The 23,314-nt window shown below is 35.9% G+C and overlaps 1 protein-coding gene across 2 annotated transcripts in view; it reads left to right on the forward strand.

The window, feature by feature from the left end:
- The window catches only part of RASAL2 (RAS protein activator like 2), a 404,516-nt gene that overhangs the window by 304,716 nt on the left and 76,486 nt on the right, over positions 1-23,314 (forward strand). For both annotated transcript variants that reach the window (XM_012554510.2, XM_023728067.1), the window contains exon 4: positions 6,070-6,176. In XM_012554510.2, the coding sequence (XP_012409964.1) occupies positions 6,070-6,176 (107 nt within the window). The remainder of the gene's footprint in view (positions 1-6,069; positions 6,177-23,314) is intronic.

Consider the following 23,314-nt stretch of genomic DNA (forward strand, 5'->3'; position numbering starts at 1 on the left):
GAGTTAATGAATGAATCTTTATGTAGTGTAAATATGTACAAACAAACAATTGATAATTTTAGCTTATTAAGAAATGTAATTTTACCAGTCATTTCACTTTAAAATTTCAGAAGTATTTGCTAAACCCTTACAATTAAGTGCCTAATACTTGGATAGGTCTAGGGTGGTTGGTAGGGAGTAAGTCAGAAGGCGGAAAGTGTGTTGGTGGTAGTAGATACAAAAGAACTACAGTAACTGTCCTGCCACCAAATAGCTAGTTAGTTTCAAGACTAGCTAACAATCTTGTTAGGAGAGATGTTGCACATACACATGAAAATTTAAAGAAAAATACCAGAAATTAGATGTTCAAGTATTAAAAGGAAGAGTGAACTATTGATGTAAGTTAAAAAAAAAAAAAAAAATCACAACACTGGTAAACTAGAGTATTTGGATAGCATAAAGGTGTTAATAGTTGGGTAAATAAAATTATTTGGTTCATCAAATTTGTCTATGGAAGATGAAGTTAAAAACAGAACCTGATTCTTTTCATATTTTTTGGTACTTTTTTTGTTTGTTTTGTTTTAGGCCACGTTGTTTCAATTATTCATTCAACAAATATTTTTTAAACAGCTACCACATGCCAGGTACTGTTCTAAGGATAGAAGATACAGCAGGGAATAATAATATTGTATTTTTAAAGAAAATTATAATAGCAGTACATTTTTATTGTAAAAGCTTTAGAAAATGCAGAAATGCAAAAAGAAGAAAATGATAATCCACGAGCTCTCAAAAGAACTACTCAATAAATTTTGGAGAATGTCCTTCTAGACTTTTTTATACATATGTAAATATATTTGTACAAAATTAGGATCATACTTAACATGCTGTTTTTTAACTTGTTTTTCTTCACTTAAAATTATGAACACCTTTTCTGTACTAATAGGAGCCCTGGTGGCTTAGTGGTTAAGAACTCAGCTACTAACCAACGGGTCGGCAGTTCGAATCCACTAGCCACTCCTTGGAAACCCTTTGGGGGGCAGTTCTACTCTGTCCTATGAGTCAGAATCAGCTCCATGGCAATGGGTTTGGTTTTTGTTTTTTTCTGTACTAATAAATCATTATTTAATGTCAGTGTAGTATGCCAGTGTATTGATGTACCATTAATTTATTTGTCCAGCATTTAGAAAGTTTCCGTATTTTTACTTTTATTAAAATGCTGTGCTGAACATCCTTATGCTCACACCTTTGGGCATTTGGCAGTTTCACTAGGATAAACCCCTAAAAGTGGAATCACTTGGTCACAGGGTATGTAAAATGTTAAGGCTTTTTTTGAGTACCTATTGTCAAAGTGGAAACCCTGGTGGTGTAGTGGTTAAGTACTATGGCTGATAACGAAAAGGTCAGCAGGTGGAATCTACCAGGCACTCCTTGGAAACTCTATGGAGCAGATCTACTCTGTCCTATAGGGTCACTATGAGTCGGAATCAACTTGACAGCAACAGGTTTGGTTGGTTTTTTTTATTGTCAAATTGTGTGACACCATTCATGTGTGTGTCGAGGGCAGTGGTGGTTCAGTGGTAGAATTCTCACCTTCCGTGTAGAAGACCTGAGTTCAATTCCTGATCAATGTGCAGCCACCACCAGTCTCAGTGGAGGCTTGCATGTTGCTATAATGCTGAACAGGTATTAGCTGAGCTTCCAGACTAAGACAGACTAGGAAGAAAGGCCTGGCGATCTACTTCCAAAAAAATCAACCCATGAAAATGCTGTGGATCAATCAGATCCTGTTGTGCATGGAGTCGCCACGAGTCGGGTGCCAACTCAATGACAACAAACAACAATAACAATATTCTTGCATGTGACCAGAATACTTAGAAAAGTCAGGGATTGTAATTCTACACATAGGTATATTTTGGCTTGTTTTTTTTCCCTAGCCTTAAAAGCTATAGTTGGTTACAAATAAAAGTGGTTTTCTTTAAATTATGAACCAAAAGTAACTAGGCTCTCTACCCCCCACACAAGATTTTGTTCTTAGAGACAAGTGTTAGAATTCTAGAATTCTAAAACATAGGTTCTTTCTATATTATAGGAAGTGTCAGTGTCATCTTTTCAAATGTTTATGGCAAAGTAAATGTTCTAGCTCTTATTCTCAGTTTAGGTGGTGTTCGAACCGCTGACCTTTTGGTTAGCTGCCAACTGGTTAACGACTGTACCACCAGGGCTCCTTTTAGGAGGTGTTACCAGTAGTAGAATCAAAACTATGAATCCTTCAAGCCCCACTTTCATTTAGGGGGGATACTGTCACTGCATCTGTCATTTCTGTTATGTGCCTTCATCTCACTAGTTCCCTCAGGTTTAAAAAAGAAAGCTCCTTAGCATTCCCCAAATACAGGATTATTTCCTTTCCTTACAAGAGACCTGGAATTTTTTGACATTTGCTTCCTAATAAATGAACTAAAGGCCAATAGCGTGCTAAAGAGCACACTATTAGTGTAAGGCAGAGACTGACTTCTATTTGTTGAACCTAGTACATCCTCCTCCAAAAGGGCCTTTACTCCTATAATTATTCAGTTGTCCATTTCTTTGCCATGCTTTTCAAAGAAAGCACATTGACATAGATTTCCAACTTCTAAGAGATGTAAGAAGAGAAAGTGTATGTTGAGGAAGTGATGTTATATTAATACCACACTTTGAATTTAGAGAGCCCCTTTCCAAACTTATTTTGTATCAAACCATATAACTCATGAATCTTTATCAACAGTAGCTCTCTGGTTGGTTTGAATAACCCATTTTATTAAATTGAATAACTCTGTATGCAGGAAAGGTGAAATGGTATACACAGAATCACACAGCTAGTTGGTAGTGCTGCAAAGAAAAGCACTCAAATGTTCTCATTGTTCAATGTGTCATCCTCTAGGAAGCTGTGTTGGAGGTTATCTCTCATCATTATAAGTCGTCTGCCACCTCATCTCAGTTCGTACCCAATGGCAAAGGAAACGAAGAGATAAATTTAAAACTTAAAGGGGCTTCTTATAACTTATTTGTCTTCCAGTCTAAAGATGAAAAATATTATTTTCAGAGGATGAGAAGGTGAATGAAGCAGTTTCAGACCTTTATCTACTGAAACAATACTGTACATCTCTCTTGCCTCAGTCCTAGGAAGTGAAGCATATTCAAAAATGACTGTAATTTTGTGACTATGAAAAGAACATTAATTTTACAGCAGGTGAAATAATACAAGAGTGTGTAGCAGGAGTAGGGTAGGGGAGACAACTGTCTAATTTTGGCCCACTGGAACTAGTATAGATTTTCCTTCCAACTCAGCAGAAATGTCGTTCAAGAGCATAGTAGCAGCTTGCTTTCTTCTTGGAGATTTAAAGTTAAAAGTAGCCGGACCAGTTTAATATGCAGGTTGTTAATTCTGCTCTTGCTGATGCTGCTTCCCCATTTCTAAGTGGACACTGGTTCTTAGGGTATATATTCTTCTCTTTGCTTTGAAATAGTATGAATCTTCTGAGAACTGAGGATCCTAGATATTTCAAAGGCCCATCCTGCATCAGCAGATGAGTTGCATTGTTGTGGCTGCAGAGAAACTAACATAGTGTGGACTTCTTTATCATTAGTTGGTTTAGCTTACCCAGTTTCCTTTCTTTCCCCTTTTTTAGTGGCAATTATTCACATTACAGGAATAATTTAATTTCCTCTTTCTGGACCCAATAACAGCCTTTCAGTTACATCATAATACAGAAAGAGAATGTAAAAGAGAAGAAAAGGTGCAAACAAATATCTTATTTGTTGGAGTTTGAAATGTGGTTGCTCATTTTCCTAATATAATTTCAAACGGTTAAAAGCATTGAAATATATTTATTTAATGAGTTCATATGCCTGAAAACTAAAATTACCTGTTTGGAAGAAAGTGAAGAATGAGTTTCAAGTTTTTTTTCTTAACCAGAACAACATTGCAAATTGAGGAAAACTGTTTACTAGATAGATATTTTATCTGTACTACTGGAACTTAACCATTTTTCTCCAAATTTGATTTCTGTCAATTATTCAGAGATTAAAATATATTATATTGTAATACTCAATCTCATGTTATCTTCTAATTTCATGTAAGAGATTACCTTTATAGGCAATTATCAGATTTTCTTCTTCCTTTACAAAACTCCTCTCCCCACCTGCCTTGTCCCCACTCTCCATATAGAAGTGCCTAATTTGAATAATCACTCTGAAAAGTCATGTTCCTGAAGTCTGAGGTCTTCTTGTTCAATGTGCTTTGACAAGCCGATTTGCTTAAATTCACTGCTTTGTGCCATTCACACGAATTTGAGCTAATTATACTGCCATTTTTCAGAGATGTGCATTAGAAGTCATGTGTGCCTAATTCTGAAAACGGCTTTGTACATTAAGGCTCATTTAACCACTGATGGTTAGAAAGGAATTGAGAGACACTTATTGGTCATAATTTTAAAATACAATAATAGCATGAAACTCTCTTGTACTGCAGGCATATAAGATGATCTGTTGTCAACCTCTCAGTCATTAGGAATGTTGCTGTTTGGCTTGTCTTACTGATCAGGATGTCACAGAGAAGATATGTTTTAGTCATGGAAAAGGAAATCAGTGTCCAGCATTCAAAGATAGTAATAGGGTAAGCACTACCAATTGGATTTTCATAGGAAGGACTGATTTGTGTGCATTACTGGGTCTGTGTAAAATGGTGTCCTTTTGGCCCTAGCTGAATGTAAATTTCAGTAAATGTTTTTTCTTGCTGCAGATTATGTGATACAGTGAAATGTTCTGTAACTGGGGGAGCAGTGGTTAGGCGTCTGTTACTAGCCTGGAAGTAACTAATGAGGATGTGCAGTCAGAACCATTGATTGAATAGCTGCAGTCTGTGTGTTTCTTTCTCGCTCGCTCGCTCTGCAAGCTGTAGAGAGGGAGGGGGAAGAGCAAGACACAGAGAGGGAGGGAGCGAGAGAAAAAACGCTTTCTCTTGAGTGGAAGTAGCACGGATCCCAGGGGCCAGGAGGCCAGAAATGGAAGTTTAAACTGCATCTGTCTTTTAGAGGGAGAACAGCAGGAATCAAAATGTCAGTCTCCGGAGTCACAATTTACTCTTTTTTTTTTTTTAAGATCTGGAAGAGAACACAGAATACTTTTTTTAGGATGTGGTTTTTTTTTTTTTTCCTGTCCATGTTGAGATTATCTAATGTTGTCTGAGAAGCTGGATTCCTTTATATCTGTCAGTTGAAGTGGAGATGGGAAGCAGTTGTGATAAAGGTATAATATGTATATATCTATCATCTGTGTGCGCGTGTGTATGTGCTGATATATATGTGTGTATATATATCACTCTATGGGAAAAAAAATCTTAAAATGTAACCTTAATATAGTATATATAGTAATTAAATCGGAGAAGATCACATCATCTGCAAAATCTGAAGCTTGTTAGGTCAATTTGAACAGACTTAGGATTCCAGAGTAAGATCTTGGTAAGGTCGTATTGCCAGAACCAAGGAGAAGCTGATCTATTTTTGTATCTGCATAGGCATATATGTGATTTTATCCTGGCAGCCGCTTTCAGTCTTCTCATGGCCTGTTGGTTGCAGTCTAGTGAATCATCTTATCTGCACAGAACTGAACTTTGACCTTTTTGCAAACAACATCAAATCATGTATAACACTGGACTATATTTTGTTCACAAGAATATCAGAAATTTTGTTTTATTCTATTAACTCCTACATTGCTGACGAATAGAGAAGTAGAGTCATCCACTGTGAGGTGCAAATATTTAATTAACTTGTGGATAGTAAGCATAGCTCAGAGGAAATTACTTTTTATAAGTGCACAGGTAAAGATAAAAGCTGTCACACTAAAACAGATTCTTAACTGTGATCAAGTCTCCCTAGAGTCTTGATAGTTCAGACACCACAGAGAAAAAGAGACAATTTATATGGAGATAGAATGTAATACACTTTTAAACCAAACTCACTTTTGTGGGGGAAAAAAAAAAACAATAACTTTACAATTAAGTGAAAGAGTCTAAATTTCAGATTCTTAATGATGTTTCTTTCCTATCTTTTTCAGAGGTGCCAGCAGAAAGGTCCCCCCGCAGACGGAGTATCTCAGGGACCAGTACATCAGAGAAACCCAACTCCATGGACACTACGAATACCTCACCCTTCAAAGTACCAGTAAGTGTTTCTCCTCTCTTGATATCGAATATTTTACTTTTCCCCTTTTTTCTTAAAGTCAGAGACAACTGCTTTGAAATCAAAATGCTGTACTCCTCAAGAACTTCTAATGCTGAGGTTAAGGGTAACAATTATCAACTTGTATAGATCAACTGTGGTAACATCCACTGCTTTCAGTATAAGGTTGTAAAGTTTTAGAGAATATTATTTTTACTTGTGGGTTATTTCCAAAATATTTAACTAAATACATTAAATTGAAATTCCTCTAAAAAGAAGAGGGTAAATCTTTGCAGGATATTCTTTTATCAAGTTACTAGCTAACTCCTATCACAGTTCTGTAAAGAAGCTGATGGGTTGTTTTTTTTTTTTTTGGAGGAGAAGTTTGATCTTTTTATATTCCATAACTAGAACATAGCAGAGAGTGATGAGACTCCTGTCACTGCAGAGCAGACCATCAGAAATTAGACAATCGTGAGTTCTCATCCTGAGACCTAGCCTGTGTTTTGCTTAAGCCATTTTTAGATTAACATCTAAGTGCTTAAGAAATACTCTGAAAGAAAGTTAACTCCTTAAACCAACCAGCCAGTACTTGTTGTTGTTGTTAGATGCCATCGTGTAGGTTGCAACTCATAGCAACCCTGTGTACATCAGAATAAAACACTGCCCAGTCCTGTGCCATCCTCATAATCGTTGCTAAGTTTGAGCCCATTCTTGCAGCCACTGTGTCAATCCATCTCATTGAGGGTCTTCCTCTTTTTCACTAACCCTCTACTTTACCAAGCCTGATGTCCTCCTCTAGGGACTGGTCCTTTTTCCTGATAACATGTCCAAAGCACATGAGATGAAGTCTCACCATCCTCGCTTCTAAGGAGCATTTTGGCTGTACTACTTTCAAGACAGATGTGTTCATTCTTCTGGCAGTACATGGTATATACAGTATTCTTCGCCAACACCATAATTTAAATGCATCAATTCTTCTTTGGTTTTCCTTATTCATTGTCCAGCTTTTGCATTCATATAAGGCGATTGAAAATACCATGGCTTGGGTCAGGCGCACCTTAGTCCTCAAAGCAATGTTTTTGCTTTTTAACACTTTAAAGAGGTCTTTTGCAGCATATTTGCCTAACGCAATACGTTGTTTGATCTCCTGACTGCAGCTTGCATGAGCATTGATTGTGGATCCGAGTAAAATGAAATCCTTGACAACTTCAATATTTTCTTCCTTTATCATGATGTTGCTTATTGGTCCAGTTGTGAGGAGCCGGTACTTAGAATTAGTATTAAATACATAAGAATGCTGAAGGACAAAAACTGTATGTGATCAGTTCAGCTGACTACCAGTTGCAGGCCTGGACTGGATATTTTTGATGTAACTCTGAGTAACCCATATTTAAATCATCTTTTTCTTTGTTTTATTGGGCAAGAAATATACTTGCTTTCTAGTTGTATCATTTTTTTAAAATTGTTTTTACACTTGAAAATAATTATTCTAGGTACAACTGCAATCAATATAAAGTAGAAATAGACCCTTCTGTTTTTTTAAAAAAGTGTGTTTCTTTTAATTCAGCCAAGTCAGTAATAATGGCCTATTCTTTATTCATTGTAGTGCCTTTTTTTATGTTTTTAATTGTGATGCTCTTTGAAACTGATAACTTTGTGATATATAAACTGATGTTCACTTGTGAAACCCAGTACAGGTGTTTTATTTTGAGTTAATCCTGAGGAGCAAGATTTCCTTTTGTTGTATCTTAGGGGCTTGTAAAGTTTGTGGATATCTGTTAATGTGACACCATTCCCATTTTTACAAATTTTCTCATTTTTAAAGATCACAAGCGAGTATTAGAGTAATATTCTAACCAAATTAAGACAGAAATTTTAAAATATCAGATTTAGTGCCTTTTTATTAAATTTCTTTGTTTCATAGATGTAACCACTTTTTTTTCCATGAATGCAAAAAGCACTTTTTTCTTCCTTCCCTTCTTGTTTTCCTAGTAAGGCAGAGATCAGTATAATAATACTAACTATCCATATACAGAGTTTGGTGAAAAGGGTTGATTTAGAATTTGATGTTTGCATACCCATCATGCTGGAATAGAATGGTGAATTCTTCTCATTATTTTTTTTTTAAAGTCACTAAAGAAAACTATCCCTCTGTAATGTGGTAGCATTGTAATACTTCCTATGTTTGAGTCTAAAGTTCATGGCTGGGCTTTTAATGTTTGTACTGATTAGAAGCCATAATTTTCACTTATATTTAAATAATAAGCTGACAGCTAATTTAAGGGCTTGTGTTAATAAGAAGACCAGTTATTTTTGAGTAAAAGTAATACAATCCAATGATGCATATACATGAAGGCTAGTACTGCTTACAAACCATTACTCAGTTGTTAGTCTTCTGACAACTTTAGCCACCACAGAGATGGAAATAATGAGGGAAAAGATCTCTGACTAGCAAATTGTAGTGACAGAGCTTATGTTCTTAGCTCCCTGTAGCTTAACCATTCTCAGGCCCTCATCTAGACAGTTGTCTGAAAAATAATCATCAAGGAATGAGGTACTTCACAAACCAGATTTTTCTGGATAACAAGTTTTATAAACATCACATCTCTTCAAGATTTTAAATATTCTAAATGGATATATATCACATAATATTACACAGCCCCTCCCCTTTTTTAAACAATACAATGAATATGATTTCCCTTTTTCTTGATAATTCAGGGTCATTGTTATCAATGTCAATTACTGTACTATGCATCATCCTGTAAACAATGGTGCCCTTAAGGGCTGTTGATAAATGTAAGCCTATTTGCCTTCATCCTAAATGGATTTAGATTGTTTTTATGGTTCTTTGGCTTTCATTTTCTATCTCCTCCCTTTACTCGCTGTCATTTTTTGTTGCAAATAGCCTTACATCTATCAATAGGCCTTATGGGTACCATTGTTTACAGGATGGTGCACAGTAATTGATGTTAATAATAATGACCCTGAATTGTCAAGAAAAAGTGAAATTATATTCATTGTACTGTTTAAAAAAGGGGAGAGGGCTGTGTAATACTATGTGATATATATCCATTTAGAATATTTAAAATCTGGAAGAGATGTGATACTCATAAAACATGTTATCCAGAAAAATCTGGTTTGTAAAGTACCTCTTTCCTTGATAATGCTGGGGAAGTAATTTATATAGTTTTAAGAGAAGCCAAATAATGCTGGCTAAATGAGGCACTGCAGTACTTGGTTGTCTATGGAAGTACATTTTATTTTTAAAATTTCCATGTAATACCAGTTGCTAATATGACTTACATCACTTTGATGTATTGCTGAAAAGAAGTATGTCTAGTTTTCAAAACAACACAAAATATTTTTGCAAGTAATATCTCAATGGACTTTCTGAATATGGATCAACAGTACAAAAAGGAACTGAACTTTGAGATACTTACCTTTAAGTTATTTACACAGTCTCTGAAAGAAGATCTTTTCCGTATTAACTTTATGAAGAAGCAGAAGTAAGATTTAAATGCAAGTGCTAGTGGTTCCAGGATTCGGGTGTTTTTACTATGGTGAGCATCACATTCACTGCTGATCAGGCAAAACCAAAACGAAGCTAGTAGTGAATTCTCTGAAAGGGCCTTATTCTTCTCTATCCCATTTTCAGGCTCACTGGGAACAGATGAAATAGATTTAGTAAGCCCTGACTGAAATTATTAACAGTGACACGCTTATTGAATGCTTACTTTGGGCAAAGTATTGATGATTCACCAATTATTGATACTTGTTTAGTGCTATTGTTGGTATGGGGAAAACAGAAATGAACATAACAGAATTTTCCACTCCCAGAGAGCTTATGGTCTAGTAGGAAGAGACAGAAAAATGACCAGATTTATAAGGAGATTTTAAGTATTGTGGCACAGATTATTAACAACACACTGTGTAAGCTAAGGCTTTTCTAAGAGGCCAATATTTGAGCTGAGTTTCAAAGGCTGAATGAAAATTGGCAGGTGAAGAAGAGTATCCCAAGGTGAGGGAATAGCATTTTGGAAAGACACACATCATGAGATGACTGGTGCTTTCAGAGAATATTGAAAGGATTCAGTGAGGCAGGAATCAAAAAATTTGTTGGCAGAAATGGCAAGAGAGGAGGCTGGAAAAGTAAATTGGAGCAAGGTTGTGATTGGGCTTGTTTTGTCAAACTTTAAATTTTGCTGGCTGCTGAAGCATTAGAGATATGTTTATTAAAATATTTGTCTTTATCTCAAAAGCTAAGCTAAGTTGGATAAATACAGAGAGTATTGGCAAATTACTTGACTCTTCCCATAAGTGACTCCTTTTTCCTTTTGCTATCACCATCCCAGTTCAGGAGTCCCAGGTGGTACAAATGGTTAATGCGCTCACCTGCTAACTGAAAGGTTCGACGTTCAAGACCAGTTCTACTCTGACACACATGGGGTCTCCATGAGATGGAATTGACTTGATGGCAACTAGTTTTTATCCCAACTCAGAGTGATAGGTAAGCGGCTATCATTCAGTAGAAGGCCAGCACAGCAGCCATCCCTGGCTATTCAGCTGACACTGCTGATACTTCTGCAGTAGTGGTTAGCCTTAGAGAAATCCAGGAGAAGCCAGTGAGTAAGGGTTGCACTCATATCCTGCTGGCTGATGATGGATAAGGCAGAAAGGAGCTAAGGCAAAGCTGGGAAGCCCAAAACTTTTCTATTTTTTCCTCATTCACAAAAATTTATAGTTCAAAAAACTTAAAGTGGATAACTAGTACAATAGGGTATTCATGCGTATTCCTTACTTAGTCGACCATCTTTATGCAGGTGATAGACAGCAGAGTCAATTAGTTTAAAAATAAGGACATAAGGAATGAGGGAAAAACATAGCTACTGAACCGATAGGTTAACACAAGGTCTTGGTTTTTAGGAGTGATTAAACGTACTTCTACTTTTATCTGATCATAGACATAAGAAAAAAAGCAGTGATCTACAGAATAGTTTTCCTGTGGTTCCTCCACTCTTAACCCCTATTTCTTCACACATACCTTAATTCATTTGTGAGTCTGTGTCCTCAAACAGTGAATATTTGTTCTAAACATCTTTGTAACAACCCCATGCCTAACATGGTATCTGGCACATAGTAAACACTCAACAAATTATTGTTGAATGGATAAAATATGCATAAATTATTGAAGGACCAGAATTGAACAAGTTTAGTGCATGCTTATTCTCTTAGTATAACTGATAATATCTCCAGTAAATAAGTTAATGTACCTATGCAGAATAGTTGGATTTTTTTTTTTTTCCTCAACAAAGAAAGGTTTTAATTTGTATCTGGAATTCAGGGTTATGGTATTTTGTATATGTAGTGTATACTGTGTTTACATATATTGGGAGCTGAGATTAGGTAGAATTATTTATTCAGTGATCTGTTTCAATGGATATTTCTTTGAACCCTTTAGGTGTTAAACATATATATAAGCTGACTGTTTTTGCAGCTCAAAAACAATTTGTTATTTGAATAGTTTTTTTTTTTAACCTCTTTTAAAGATTGTTTTTCATTTTTTCTTTAACCTCCTGGTAAACTCTGCCTTTGTCAGATCTGTGTTTACTTTTAAATAAAACATCCATTGTATGTTTTATATATTGTTAAAACTACATTTAAATGATACTACAGGAGCGATTAAAAAGAATTGAGTAAACTGATGAAAAGTTATCCAGGTACTTAAGTTTAGCTCAGAAAGGGAAAATAATCACGTCTTGTAATTGTGTATATTTATTTCACAATGCCTGTTATTGGATTGAGCTTCTTTCTTTAATACTCTATTTATAAAGTGAATATTGATATTTATGATTTTTGCATCTCCTCTACTTACATGATGCCATCAATTTGGCTTTGGCTAAGCGAGAGCGGCTTGTGTTCCGGGCCAGGTGCTTGGCTTAGTGTTCTCATTTCAGTAACACAATGGTCTGCGTTGGCCTGCCATGTGAATATAACACAATGCAGTTGCAGCTGCTTCATTTGTATTAGCTTTGAGTTTGGCTCTGGAAGAATTCAGGCACTAAAATATATGCCAAGACAACCAGAAAGCATAGTTGAACTAAGACCAAACAAACCAATCCCCACTGCCGTCCAATCAATTCCGACTCATAGTGACCCTATAGGACAGAGTAGAGCTACCCCATAGAGTTTCCAAGCCTATAAATCTTTATAGAAGCAGACTGCCACATCTTTCTCCCACAGAGAGGCTGGTGCGTTCAAACCACCGATCTTTTTAGGTTAGCAGCTGAGCGCTTTTACCACTGTGCCACTAGGGCTCCTTTGAACTAAGGCAGTAGCTGAATATTCCTATGATACTCCTCCTTGTGTTCATGTCACTGTGACACCTGAATATTCCCAATCAGTTATACTAGGTGCAAAAGATGATCAAAAGATGAAACCTTTGCACAGTTTTTAGAAGAAAGGAGAGCTCTGGAAGAATAAAATGCAGAATAAGTTAAAAGTCCTGTGTAAAAGGAAATACTGTATCCTTTCTTAAGTATAGAGATATCAGGCTCACCCTGGTGTTGCTGTCTGAGATAGAATCCTCAATTAATAAAATCCTATAGAAGTATTATTCCAAGTTAAACAAAGAGACGGCTTCATGCCCACTTAATAAAGACCAGAAAGGGAACATTGTCCAAATCAGTGTTTTTCAAATCTCACAGTATGTAAAAATCACCTAGGGAACTTAAAAAAAAAAAACAAACTTAATGCCTGGGCCCCACTTCAGTTAATATCTCTGGAGTAGAGCCCAGTCATCTAAATTTTTTAAAAGTCTCCCAGATGATTCTAATATGCAACCAAGATTGAGAACCATTTGTCCAAATTATTGGTAAAATGTTAGGAACCATCCTAGTCAATGCCTTACCTGTGGACATCAGTGCTTTCTTTTGTAAGTTCAGGTCTGCCATAAGAAACCAACAAGAGATATATTCTCAGTGGCCTGCTCTTACTCAAAAACAAGTTGCAGCATTGTACATTAGTTTGCCACTGTCTGTTTCAGATGGCCAGTCTAAATTTATGAAATACTTGCTTTACTGTGACACAGTGACCTCTGGCCAGTCTAAGAATCTCAGTCTTAGGGGTAAAATAATGAAATTGAATTCATAGCACCTGAGCTGCTATACTATTTCAATTTTTATATTCTCATGCTATCATATTTCAGGACACTTAAAAGTTCTTTCCTCTACTGCTTAAAGATTCTATATCCATCTTTCTTCCTTCTCTTCACCGACCAGCTGCATGGAGTTAAAGTATGTAATAGGATCACACTGCAGTGATACCCCTTTTAATAAAGAGTGTATTTATATTCATACATACATATGAATATATAATGTAGTATATGAATATATATGAGTCTATTCATATGTATATAAAATGTTATTATCAGAGGTAAAAATTATATAATAAACAGAGATGTCAGAAAAGAAAAATTATGGTCTGAAAATATCAAATATTAACCATGCCTTAGGTATGTAATCAGAATGGGTGTAATTTTAAAATCTTTTAATGGTAAATATCCTAGAAAACATAAAATTTGGAGCTACAAGTCTTGTAGCAGAGAAAAAAGAATTAAGTTTAGATAAGACCTCTTGAGGGGAAAGGAGGAGATAGGAAAGTACCTGCAGGAAAAGGGAGCAGTCTTGGCAGGGAATATTGCCAAGACTCTAAACTTGGAAGAATCAAAGAGCAATGGAAACCTTCCTCCATCTATGGTAATTCCTAGAAATAGGTTTGCAGCAACACTAACTGGTGCAGGTTTCCATTCTTTCCACTAACTGGTGCGGGGGAGAGGACTGTTTGAGAGAGAGAATGGAATAAACTTACTTATATAGTTCAGTCTTATAGGAAGTGCTATAAGCCCCTCTTCAGTCAAACCAGAGCCTTAAAATGGGGGCAGGGGGAGCACAACATCTTTCATTCCACAATTAGAGGTACATGTTTTAATAGGTTAATGCCCACTTAATTAGTCACTAAGTATAATTAATATGTATAACTGATATCAGATGTTTTCCTCTTTCGCAGAAGTTAGGAAGCTAGAGATTTAGAAAGGAAACATTGCTGACTTCTCAGTTTTGCTAGGATTAGCTTTACAAAAGGTATTTTTGCCCTTCTCGAGTATAATTATACTCAGCAAGGTTGTGAGCATTATTAGTAAACAGTAATACACCTGAGGTGACTTCCTAGTCCCAGGCCCTTTAATTCTATAACCAGTACCATTACCATTCCACTGGGTTGTTAAATGCTTTATTTTATATTAACATCTACTGATTTTATTTTAAAGAAACTTTATTGCAAGGAGATTCTTTGATTAAAATATCACTCTACAAAAATTTTTGACAGACATGTAGCTATTTTTTACAAAGCTCAAAAATAATTTGAATAGACATTTCTCTAAAGAATATACACAAATGACCAATATACATATGAGAAAATGTTCAGTATCATTAGCCATTAGGGAAATGCAAATCAAACCACAGTGAGATACCACTGCATACACACTATGTTGGATATAACAAAAAGAAGGACAGTAATAAGTGTTGGTGAGGATGTGGAGAAATAGAGCCCTCATACATTACTGGTGGAAATGCAAAATGGTGCAGCCACTGTGGAAAACAGTTTGGCAGTTCTTTAAAAAGTTAAACCATATGACCCGGCAATTCCACTTTTAGGTATATACACAAGAAAGTTGAATACATGTTCACACAAAATCTTATGCACAACTGTTTGTAAAAGCATTATTCAGAATAGCCAAGATGTGGAAATAACTCAAATGTCCATCAACTGACAAATGGATAAATAAAATGTGGTCTATTCATATAATGGAATATTATTTGGCCATAAAAAGAAATAGAGTACTGTTACATACTACAACATGGATGAACCTTGACAACATTATGCTACGTGGAAGAAGCCAGACACAAAAAGCCACACATATTGTATGATTCCATTTATATGAAATGTCCAGAACAGGCAAAACGATAGAGACAGAAAATAGATTGATGGTTGCCAGGAGGTGGGGAGAAGAGGAATGGAAAGTAATTGCTAATGGGTACAGGATTTCTTTTTGAGATGATGGAAGTGTTCTGGAATTAGACAGTGATGGTTGGTTGAACAACTTTGTGAACATACTAAAAAACACTGAATTGTATACCTTAAAAGAGTTAATTTTATAGCCACTAAAAAAAAAAAAAAGTAAAATATCAGATTTAGAAGACTTAGGAAAAATACTGTAAGATATTAATATTTTTTATATTGATCACAAGTTGAAATGATAATATTTTGGACATATTGGGTTAGATAAAATGTATATTGGGGTGGAAAAAAGGCACCAAAAATGCATTACATTATATATTGACTGCTGTTTCCTGTAAGTTTTTTTTAGGTGCTTATTACTGATAGTTTGCATATTTGCATTTTTTTTGCAAACCACCATAATTTTGCCTTCTATAAGGAAAATAGTACCATACCTTTTACTCAAGGGTGTAAAAATAGGAGGCATAACATTTGGTTTAAAAAGAAAAAAGCAAAATTATGAGTCTTAAATATGTGAACAGTTTTTTAATTTTTGCAAACTTAATAAATTTTCATATCTTAAGTTATTTGTATGGTAGTATACTTTATAATATTTCTTCCATAAGTTCACATCTATTAAGTCGATTGACCTTTTGCATTTTGTATGAAGTCACCTCCGCCTCTTCATTCTTGTACGATGTTTTATATATGGGTTTGTTTAATGGGTTGATATTAAGATCTTCATATTAGAAGGATTATTTTATGACTTTTGGATAGCAATGAGATTAATGATCAACAAATCAGGAAATAGAGAGGGATGTTATTTTGGTGAAACTTCCTCACTACCCCTTCTCTACTCCACCCAGCCACAGCTGTGACCCTGGCAGACGCCTGGTCACAAACATGGGGAAGATCAGGTTTAGGCTGCACACTCTGTGGTGTTTTAAGGGCAGGACTTGATGGGGCGGTACCTGCCCCTGCCTGGCAGCTCCACAAGTGGCCAAAGGCCACAACTCAGTGGGGGCAATTCTCTTGCCCACCCCCAATCCAGGTACCTAGTGGGTTACAGTGGCAGACTGTGGGGAGGGAAGAAGCCTGGCTCAACCTCCCTGCCCCCTGACCAGGGCATGGCACATTAGTCTGGTGACTGGCCAGAGGGGAACTTGGTAGCCAGTGGGCTACCCACACGCCAAGTCATGGGTGGAGCCCCCAGGCATCTGTGAAGATTGCACTTGCCTGTGAGTATTTCCCATGCCCAAGAAGTGTGACATTAAAAAGCAAATAAAAAACGCCATAGCAGATGGAGAGAAAACGTACTGAAGACAGGAGAAAGTTTTTTATTTTAGTACCTTTAATGGCAGTTTTTTCCTTCTCTTTGAACAAGGACTCCTGTATTCTCATTTTGTGCTAGGCCTTGCAAATTATGTACCCAATTCTGGCTAGTACAATAGACCTCTGACTGATCTCCTGGCCTCCAGTCTCCCTCACCCACCTTGGCCTTCACACTGCCGCTAGAGTGATCTCTAAAACATAAACCTGATCATTACTTGACTCTCCCTTGCTTAAAGTCTTTTAGTGGATCTCCATGATCCCATGCCCATGGGCAGGCCAACTTTTGCCCATTTCATTTGGCTGGCGCAGTGGGTTCTTCCTCTATTCCTATCTTCCCTCCTTCCCCTCATTTGGATGTTTTCAGACAGACCTTTTCCTTCAAGAAGCATCAGTCACCTGCTGAAGGCTTTTAAGTTGAATGCCTGTTACAGGATGATAAAAACCAAAGTTAAGGCCTGTGATTTCCTTTTTTTTTTATATGTATAATAAATGAAGTATTACACATATCTTTAAGATCCTTGGAGATTAGCAGATAAGAAGATACTATATACTAAGGAACAATGTTTTTAAATATTTTTGAACCTAAATTCATAATGGAAAAATTTTTTTTGCAACATTAGAAGCATTACAATTAGGAAATAACCTCTAGGAGTAATATATGTATGTATATATGTATGTATATATATACATTTCCATAATATATTTCTATATTTCTCCTTCCCTTTTTCCCTTTATTCTTTAAAAAGCCTTCCCTGATAGACACTAGTAGAGAATAATTATATTGTTTTGCATTATACCTTTTGCTCACCACCATTTCCAAAATACAGTTTTTTAGATGCATTTTCTTTCACCGGAGGCAGTAAGAATTCTATTTTTTTAAAAAAAATAACTCATAGACTCCAAAGCCCACCTCCATTCTGTGGTGCTGTTATTCTTGGAGTCCTAGAAATGAGAGATGGAAAACTTCAATTAAGTTCATCTAGTCCAGCTCCCCTGACAATGAAATATGTCCTTTGCCTTATATTATCTGATGCTTTTTTCAAGCTCCATGATAACCTCTGGGAGACGGTCCAATAGAATAATAGACCTCACTTTGGGGGAATGTTCCCTTTCTTAGTTTTGACCCATCATTTCTCATTGTTTTATCCCTTAAAGCCATACTCCTTAATAGCCATATTCATTGTAAACTTGAATAAGATCAGCACAGTCTCTGTCAGTCATAAGAAAATCAACAGACACCTCATTATCAGAAACTGATATGGTCTATGTAAGTGAATATTTCAGATAACTGAAGTTTTCCTGTTTAAAGACCAGATTTGATTTTGTTTTAATAATTTTCAGGTTTTTTTCCCTCAGATGTATTTTTCCTGCTCTTGAATGAATTGTACTTTTCTGAATAATTCAAGTTAGTCATTATTAGCATTGAAAAAGCATTTATTAAGTAGCACTGTATGCTAAGCACTGCAGAAATACAAAGATGAGCTTAATAATGTTCACCTTCAGGAGTTAAGATTCAGTAGAGAATATAAAATCAGAAGAGAACTAGCTATTCGTCCAGACAGAGGAAAACAGTAGTGTAAACAAAAGGTCTTAGATATTCAGAATTGATAGAAACTAAGTCCTACTGGAGAAAACAAGAGTGGTTTCCTGAGAAGTTGGCATTTGAAATAAATGGGGTATAGAAAACTGGGTAGCCATTTGGAAAAAGATAAAATTAGATGTGTATCTTACACCTTAGACAAGAATAAATTCCAAATGGATTAGAGATCTAAATGTAAAAATTTAAAAAAATTGTTTTAATTAAACCAACTAGTAGAAGAAAACATGGATGAATTCCTCGTTAACCTTAATGTGGGAAAAAACTTTCTGTAATGATTACTGAAAAGCCCAGTGCAATTTAAAAAGAAAAGATTGATACATTTGTCTACATAAAAATATACTTTTTTTTTTTTTTAATTGCATGGCAAAAAACCCTATAACAAAGTTAAAAGATAACCTGCAGACTGGGAGAAAATATTCACAACATAATGTCATAGAAAAAGGGTTAATGCCCCTAATATATAAAGAACTACATGTAGTCCCCGATTTACGTCGTATTTGAATTACGACAAACCACAATTAATGACTGTCTGGTTTTGTTTTGTTTTTTTTTTTTAACATCTCATCGTTAGTAATACGTATAACATACAGTGTTGCAGCACATAATTTGCTGATGTAATCATTCTCAGACGTTCACTCACAGATGTTCAATGTTATGATTTACTGTTCAAAACACTGCCATATAGCGGGCTATGACAACAATACCGAAAACTTAAAAAAAAAAAAAAGAGATATTCGACTTGTGTGAGAACCAACTTACAGTGGTGGTGTTGGAACAGAACCCTGTCGTAAGTCAGGGACTACCTGTATTAAAAATTGAAGAACAAAGCACCAAAACCCTGTAGAAAAATGGAGAAAAAAACGTGAACAGACAGTCCACAAAAAAAGGTATCAAATTGTCTTAAACATATGAAAACAGTGTTCACGCTCACTTATAGTCAGAGAAATGTAAATTAAAACAACACAGAGATACCATTTCACCTCTCAGGCTGGCAAAAACTATAAAGCATGACAACAAACTCAGTTTGTGAGGCTTTGGAGAAACACTCTTATGCATTGCTGATGGAAATACGAACTGCCACAACCCTTCTGGAAGGGATTTTGACAGTAACTATCAAACCTACTCGACAACAAAGGCAACGGGGATCAAATCTACAGGGCCCTGGTGGCGCAGTGGTCAAGCACTTGGCTGCTAACCAAAAGGTCAGCAGTTCGAATCCACCCGCAGCTCCTTGGAAACCCTATGGGGCAGTCCTACTCTGTCCTGTAGGGTCGCTATGAGTCAGATCGACTTGACGGCAATTAGTTGTTTTGTTTTTGGTATCAAAACTACATATGCATTTATTTTCCCCAGAAATCCTCCTTCTAGGAATCTACCCTGAAGATACAGCTCTACCAGTGTGAAAATACACAAGCACAAGGTTATTCGTTGCAGGATTGTTTTTAATTGCAAAATATAGGAAACAACCTAACTGCCTGCTCATGACACAGGAGCCAACCTGAAGAAGCTCCCAATCGCCCAAACTATAAACAATGGTTTATTGCTCAAACTATTTTACTGAGCAATAAAATAATGATAGTATAGGATTATAATGCATAGAATAAACTATAAATATCCATTAGTTTATACTGATATAAATACATAATGGAATATATAAATAAATGGGGGAGAAGAGATAGCTCTTCCATACAGAAGAATTCCAGTTCATAAATGTGGAAGGAATAAGCGAGATACCAAATCCCCATTAGGCAAATATCACAGCAATAATTATTACCAGAGAGGTCCACTAATAGATGCTAAAAACGATGGGTAAGAGTTTGAAGACAAGCAGGATATTTACATAATCTCAAAGTATCTCTCCCAAGATATTCATTAATTACAAAGGGAAAAATAGTTGAGAAACCCATCAGACAACACCTTCACCAAGTGGTAAGACATACTGACATCACGAACCTCTTGCTGTGATGCATTGAGAGGTGCATATACTTCTCTGGTATTCTTGCCAAATATGTATAACCTCAATCCAGTGATGAGAACGCATCAGTGAAACCCAAATCCAGAGACATTCTACAAAATAACTGAACACTACCCTTCAAAAGTGTCAAGGTCATGAAAAACAAGGAAAGCCTAAGGAACTGTCATAGACTGGAGGAGACAGAGACATAACAAAATGCAATATGGGATTCTGAATAGGATCCTGAAACAAAAAAAAGGACATCACTGGATGTGGTAGGACAAATAACCGCCCCACAAAGATGTCCGTGTCCTAATCCCCAAACCTGTGTATTTGTTACCTTACATGGCAAAAGAGACTTTCGCAGGGGTGATTAAGGTGAAGGACCTTGAGATACTGTGGAGATTATCCTGGATTTATTTGGGTGAGTCCAAAAAGAGTTTTAATTTATGATAGAACTTTTTGTCATCGATGCATAAATTTGCAAAAAAAAAAGCCACTAGGAGAGAAATAAAACTTGTTAACTATAAAGCACTGGGTGACTGTTTAGACTTGCAATAACTGGAGGATAAACTAAGTCAGTAAAATATGAAAGTGAGTTTAACGTTTTTAGTTACCCTTCCCTTTTTCCCTGTTAATTCTCTACAGTTACATTTTAGTCAACATTTATTGAGTATCTACAAGCTCCTGAGTTATATTAGGGGAGTGAGAAACAGAATAACATATATGACATAGCCGTCCTTCTCAGGCATTTACAATCCATGATGAAATGAGCAGCTAAAATTACTAAAATATATAGAGATTAATTTACTAATTAAACCGAGATTTTTAAAGCAAGAATGAAAACAGTTCCCACCTGGATCCTGTCTAGTTGACCAGGTGGCATTTTCTTAGTGTGAGTCATACAACATTTTAAGGAACTACTATTAAATATACTTTTGTAACCATAATCACTCAGAATTGCTGTAATATCGTCCTTAATCCTTGCTGGTATGAAAAAGTCTCAAGCAAAATTGAAGCAGAGTTCTCTTGCACTTCTCTGTGTTTGTATGTGAAAGGTGATGACATGTTTCTCTGTCTCCACCAAAGATTTCTTCTTCTCCTTGCCTGAAGGGAACAGCAGCAGTGCTAGGATGCCAGCAAGTCAGTGTCTCTGATTACCACCACTGAGGCTTTTGAGAGTGGTTGCATAGCAGCCATTTTATTTCAGTTACCAGTCATGCCCAGGTAGCCAAGCTCAGTCTTCAGGGGTTACTCCAATTTGCAGATGGTGAATAACTTTTGTTATCATTAACTTAACATTTACCACGCTCCGGAAAGAAAGGTAACGTTTGACTTTTTCTTTTCACTGGCAGTTGCCAATTTTGAGCCTCGTTTTGACAGAAAATAGTGAGACCAACTAATTAAAGTAAGTCATTTTAGTTGTATTAATTGATATGACAACCTAGTTATTTTAAATGATGAGCTTTTTACTATTTTTAAAAATTGTAGATGGTAGGAACAGCATTTCGAAGGAGAATTGGGTAGACGAGGATTTGTTTTGAGGATTTTGTTAGTGTTCTTTTAGATTAGGTGGGTGTCAGTGGGAGGGTAAAATCATTTTTTTTTTTTTATTTTTATTTTTAGTGTTTCTTTGTTTTCATTCATGCTTTTGAATTTTAATAGTACACTTAAGGAACATCATTTATCTTTACATTTATATGAGATATAACTGTGTGAAAGACAGAAAAACATTTTTCTCTTGGTAGCTATCTATTTTTAAGTTTTATAGTCATGATTTTTTCTCTTCTACTCAGTGACCACAGAATCAGTTACATATAAAAATAATTTCAATAGAATTTCAATTTTACTTCAGTTTAATTATATAGATAGGAACCCTAAGGGCAAATTCTTGTAAATCAAGTGTCACACTAATTTTGTTTGTTTCCCTCATATTTTTTAAGTGTCATATTGCATTTTTGCTTCTTTATGATATAATTCTATAATAAGATGTGTGTAGAAATACAATATAGTACATATGAGAAAAATAGGTAGAGTATTTAAGGAGGAATTAGAAGTGGAAAAGAAGTAGTGTACTGTAGCTGTTAAAAGCAAGGGTTCCAGAGTCAGGCTGCCTGGGCTCAAAGTTCTACTTCACCCCTCTGCAGCTGTGTGACCTGGGGAAAGTCATGTACTGTCTCTGTGTCTTGGATATTGATATGTGATCTACTGTTGATGAAGCAAATGAACTGTTCGTATACTACACATTCTTGCTCAAGTGTTACCTGTTAAATCAATACACATTTCTATTTTCATGGCTAGAAGTATTTCTCTCAGAAAAGCAAATGCTAATTTATTTCTGACTGCTTTAAATTGTCTGTAATTGTTGGTTTCCTTAGACATGCCTTCCTCTCTCAATCAGTGAGGTTCTTACACTGGCCTACAAGATCACAGCTGTCACCATTACCACCAGTACCGTGACTGCCACCACCCTGCTACCTCTGACCTCATTGCGTACTACCTTCCCCATCGCTTTTTCCACTCTAGTCACAGTGACTTTGTGGTTAGCCATTCCTTGAACATACTACACATACTTCTGTTGTAAAGCCTTTTCCTAGCCTGTTCCCTTTTCTTAGAATGCTTTTTCACCAGATATCTGCAGGCTAACTCACCTTCAAGTCTTTACTCAAATGTAATCCTTCTCCATAAGGCCTAACCTGACCATGCTGTATTCCCAGCCCCTTTCCACAGCTCAACTTTTTATATAGCACTTGTCTTTTATTTAGTAATTATGTTTTTTGTTGTCTTTCTCTTTCCACTAGTATATAACTTCATGAAGAGAGAGAATTTTGTCTGTTTTGTTCACTGATATATCTCAAGTACCTCAAGTATCTGGCAATAGTAAGTGCTCAATAAATGTATGAATGAATAAACTTTTTAAGTACTAGCAATATACTGGGTTTAAATCCTAATACTATATCTATTAACTGTGTGAACTAAAGCAAGTTATTTAATACCTGCTTAATGGAATTGCTACATAGATTAAATCGTATTACATATGGGAAAGCACCTGGCCAGTGCTTGATACCCCAGAAGCATTCAGTAAATTCATTCAGTCAACAAATGTTTGTTGAGCACTTACAATGTACAAAGTGTCACTTTAGGCACCAGGGCACATCAATGAACAAAATAGCCGAAACGTTGTATTGTGGAACTTAT

This window comes from Trichechus manatus, unplaced genomic scaffold (assembly GCF_000243295.1).
Source record: "Trichechus manatus latirostris isolate Lorelei unplaced genomic scaffold, TriManLat1.0 scaffold00021, whole genome shotgun sequence".
NCBI lineage: Eukaryota > Metazoa > Chordata > Mammalia > Sirenia > Trichechidae > Trichechus > Trichechus manatus.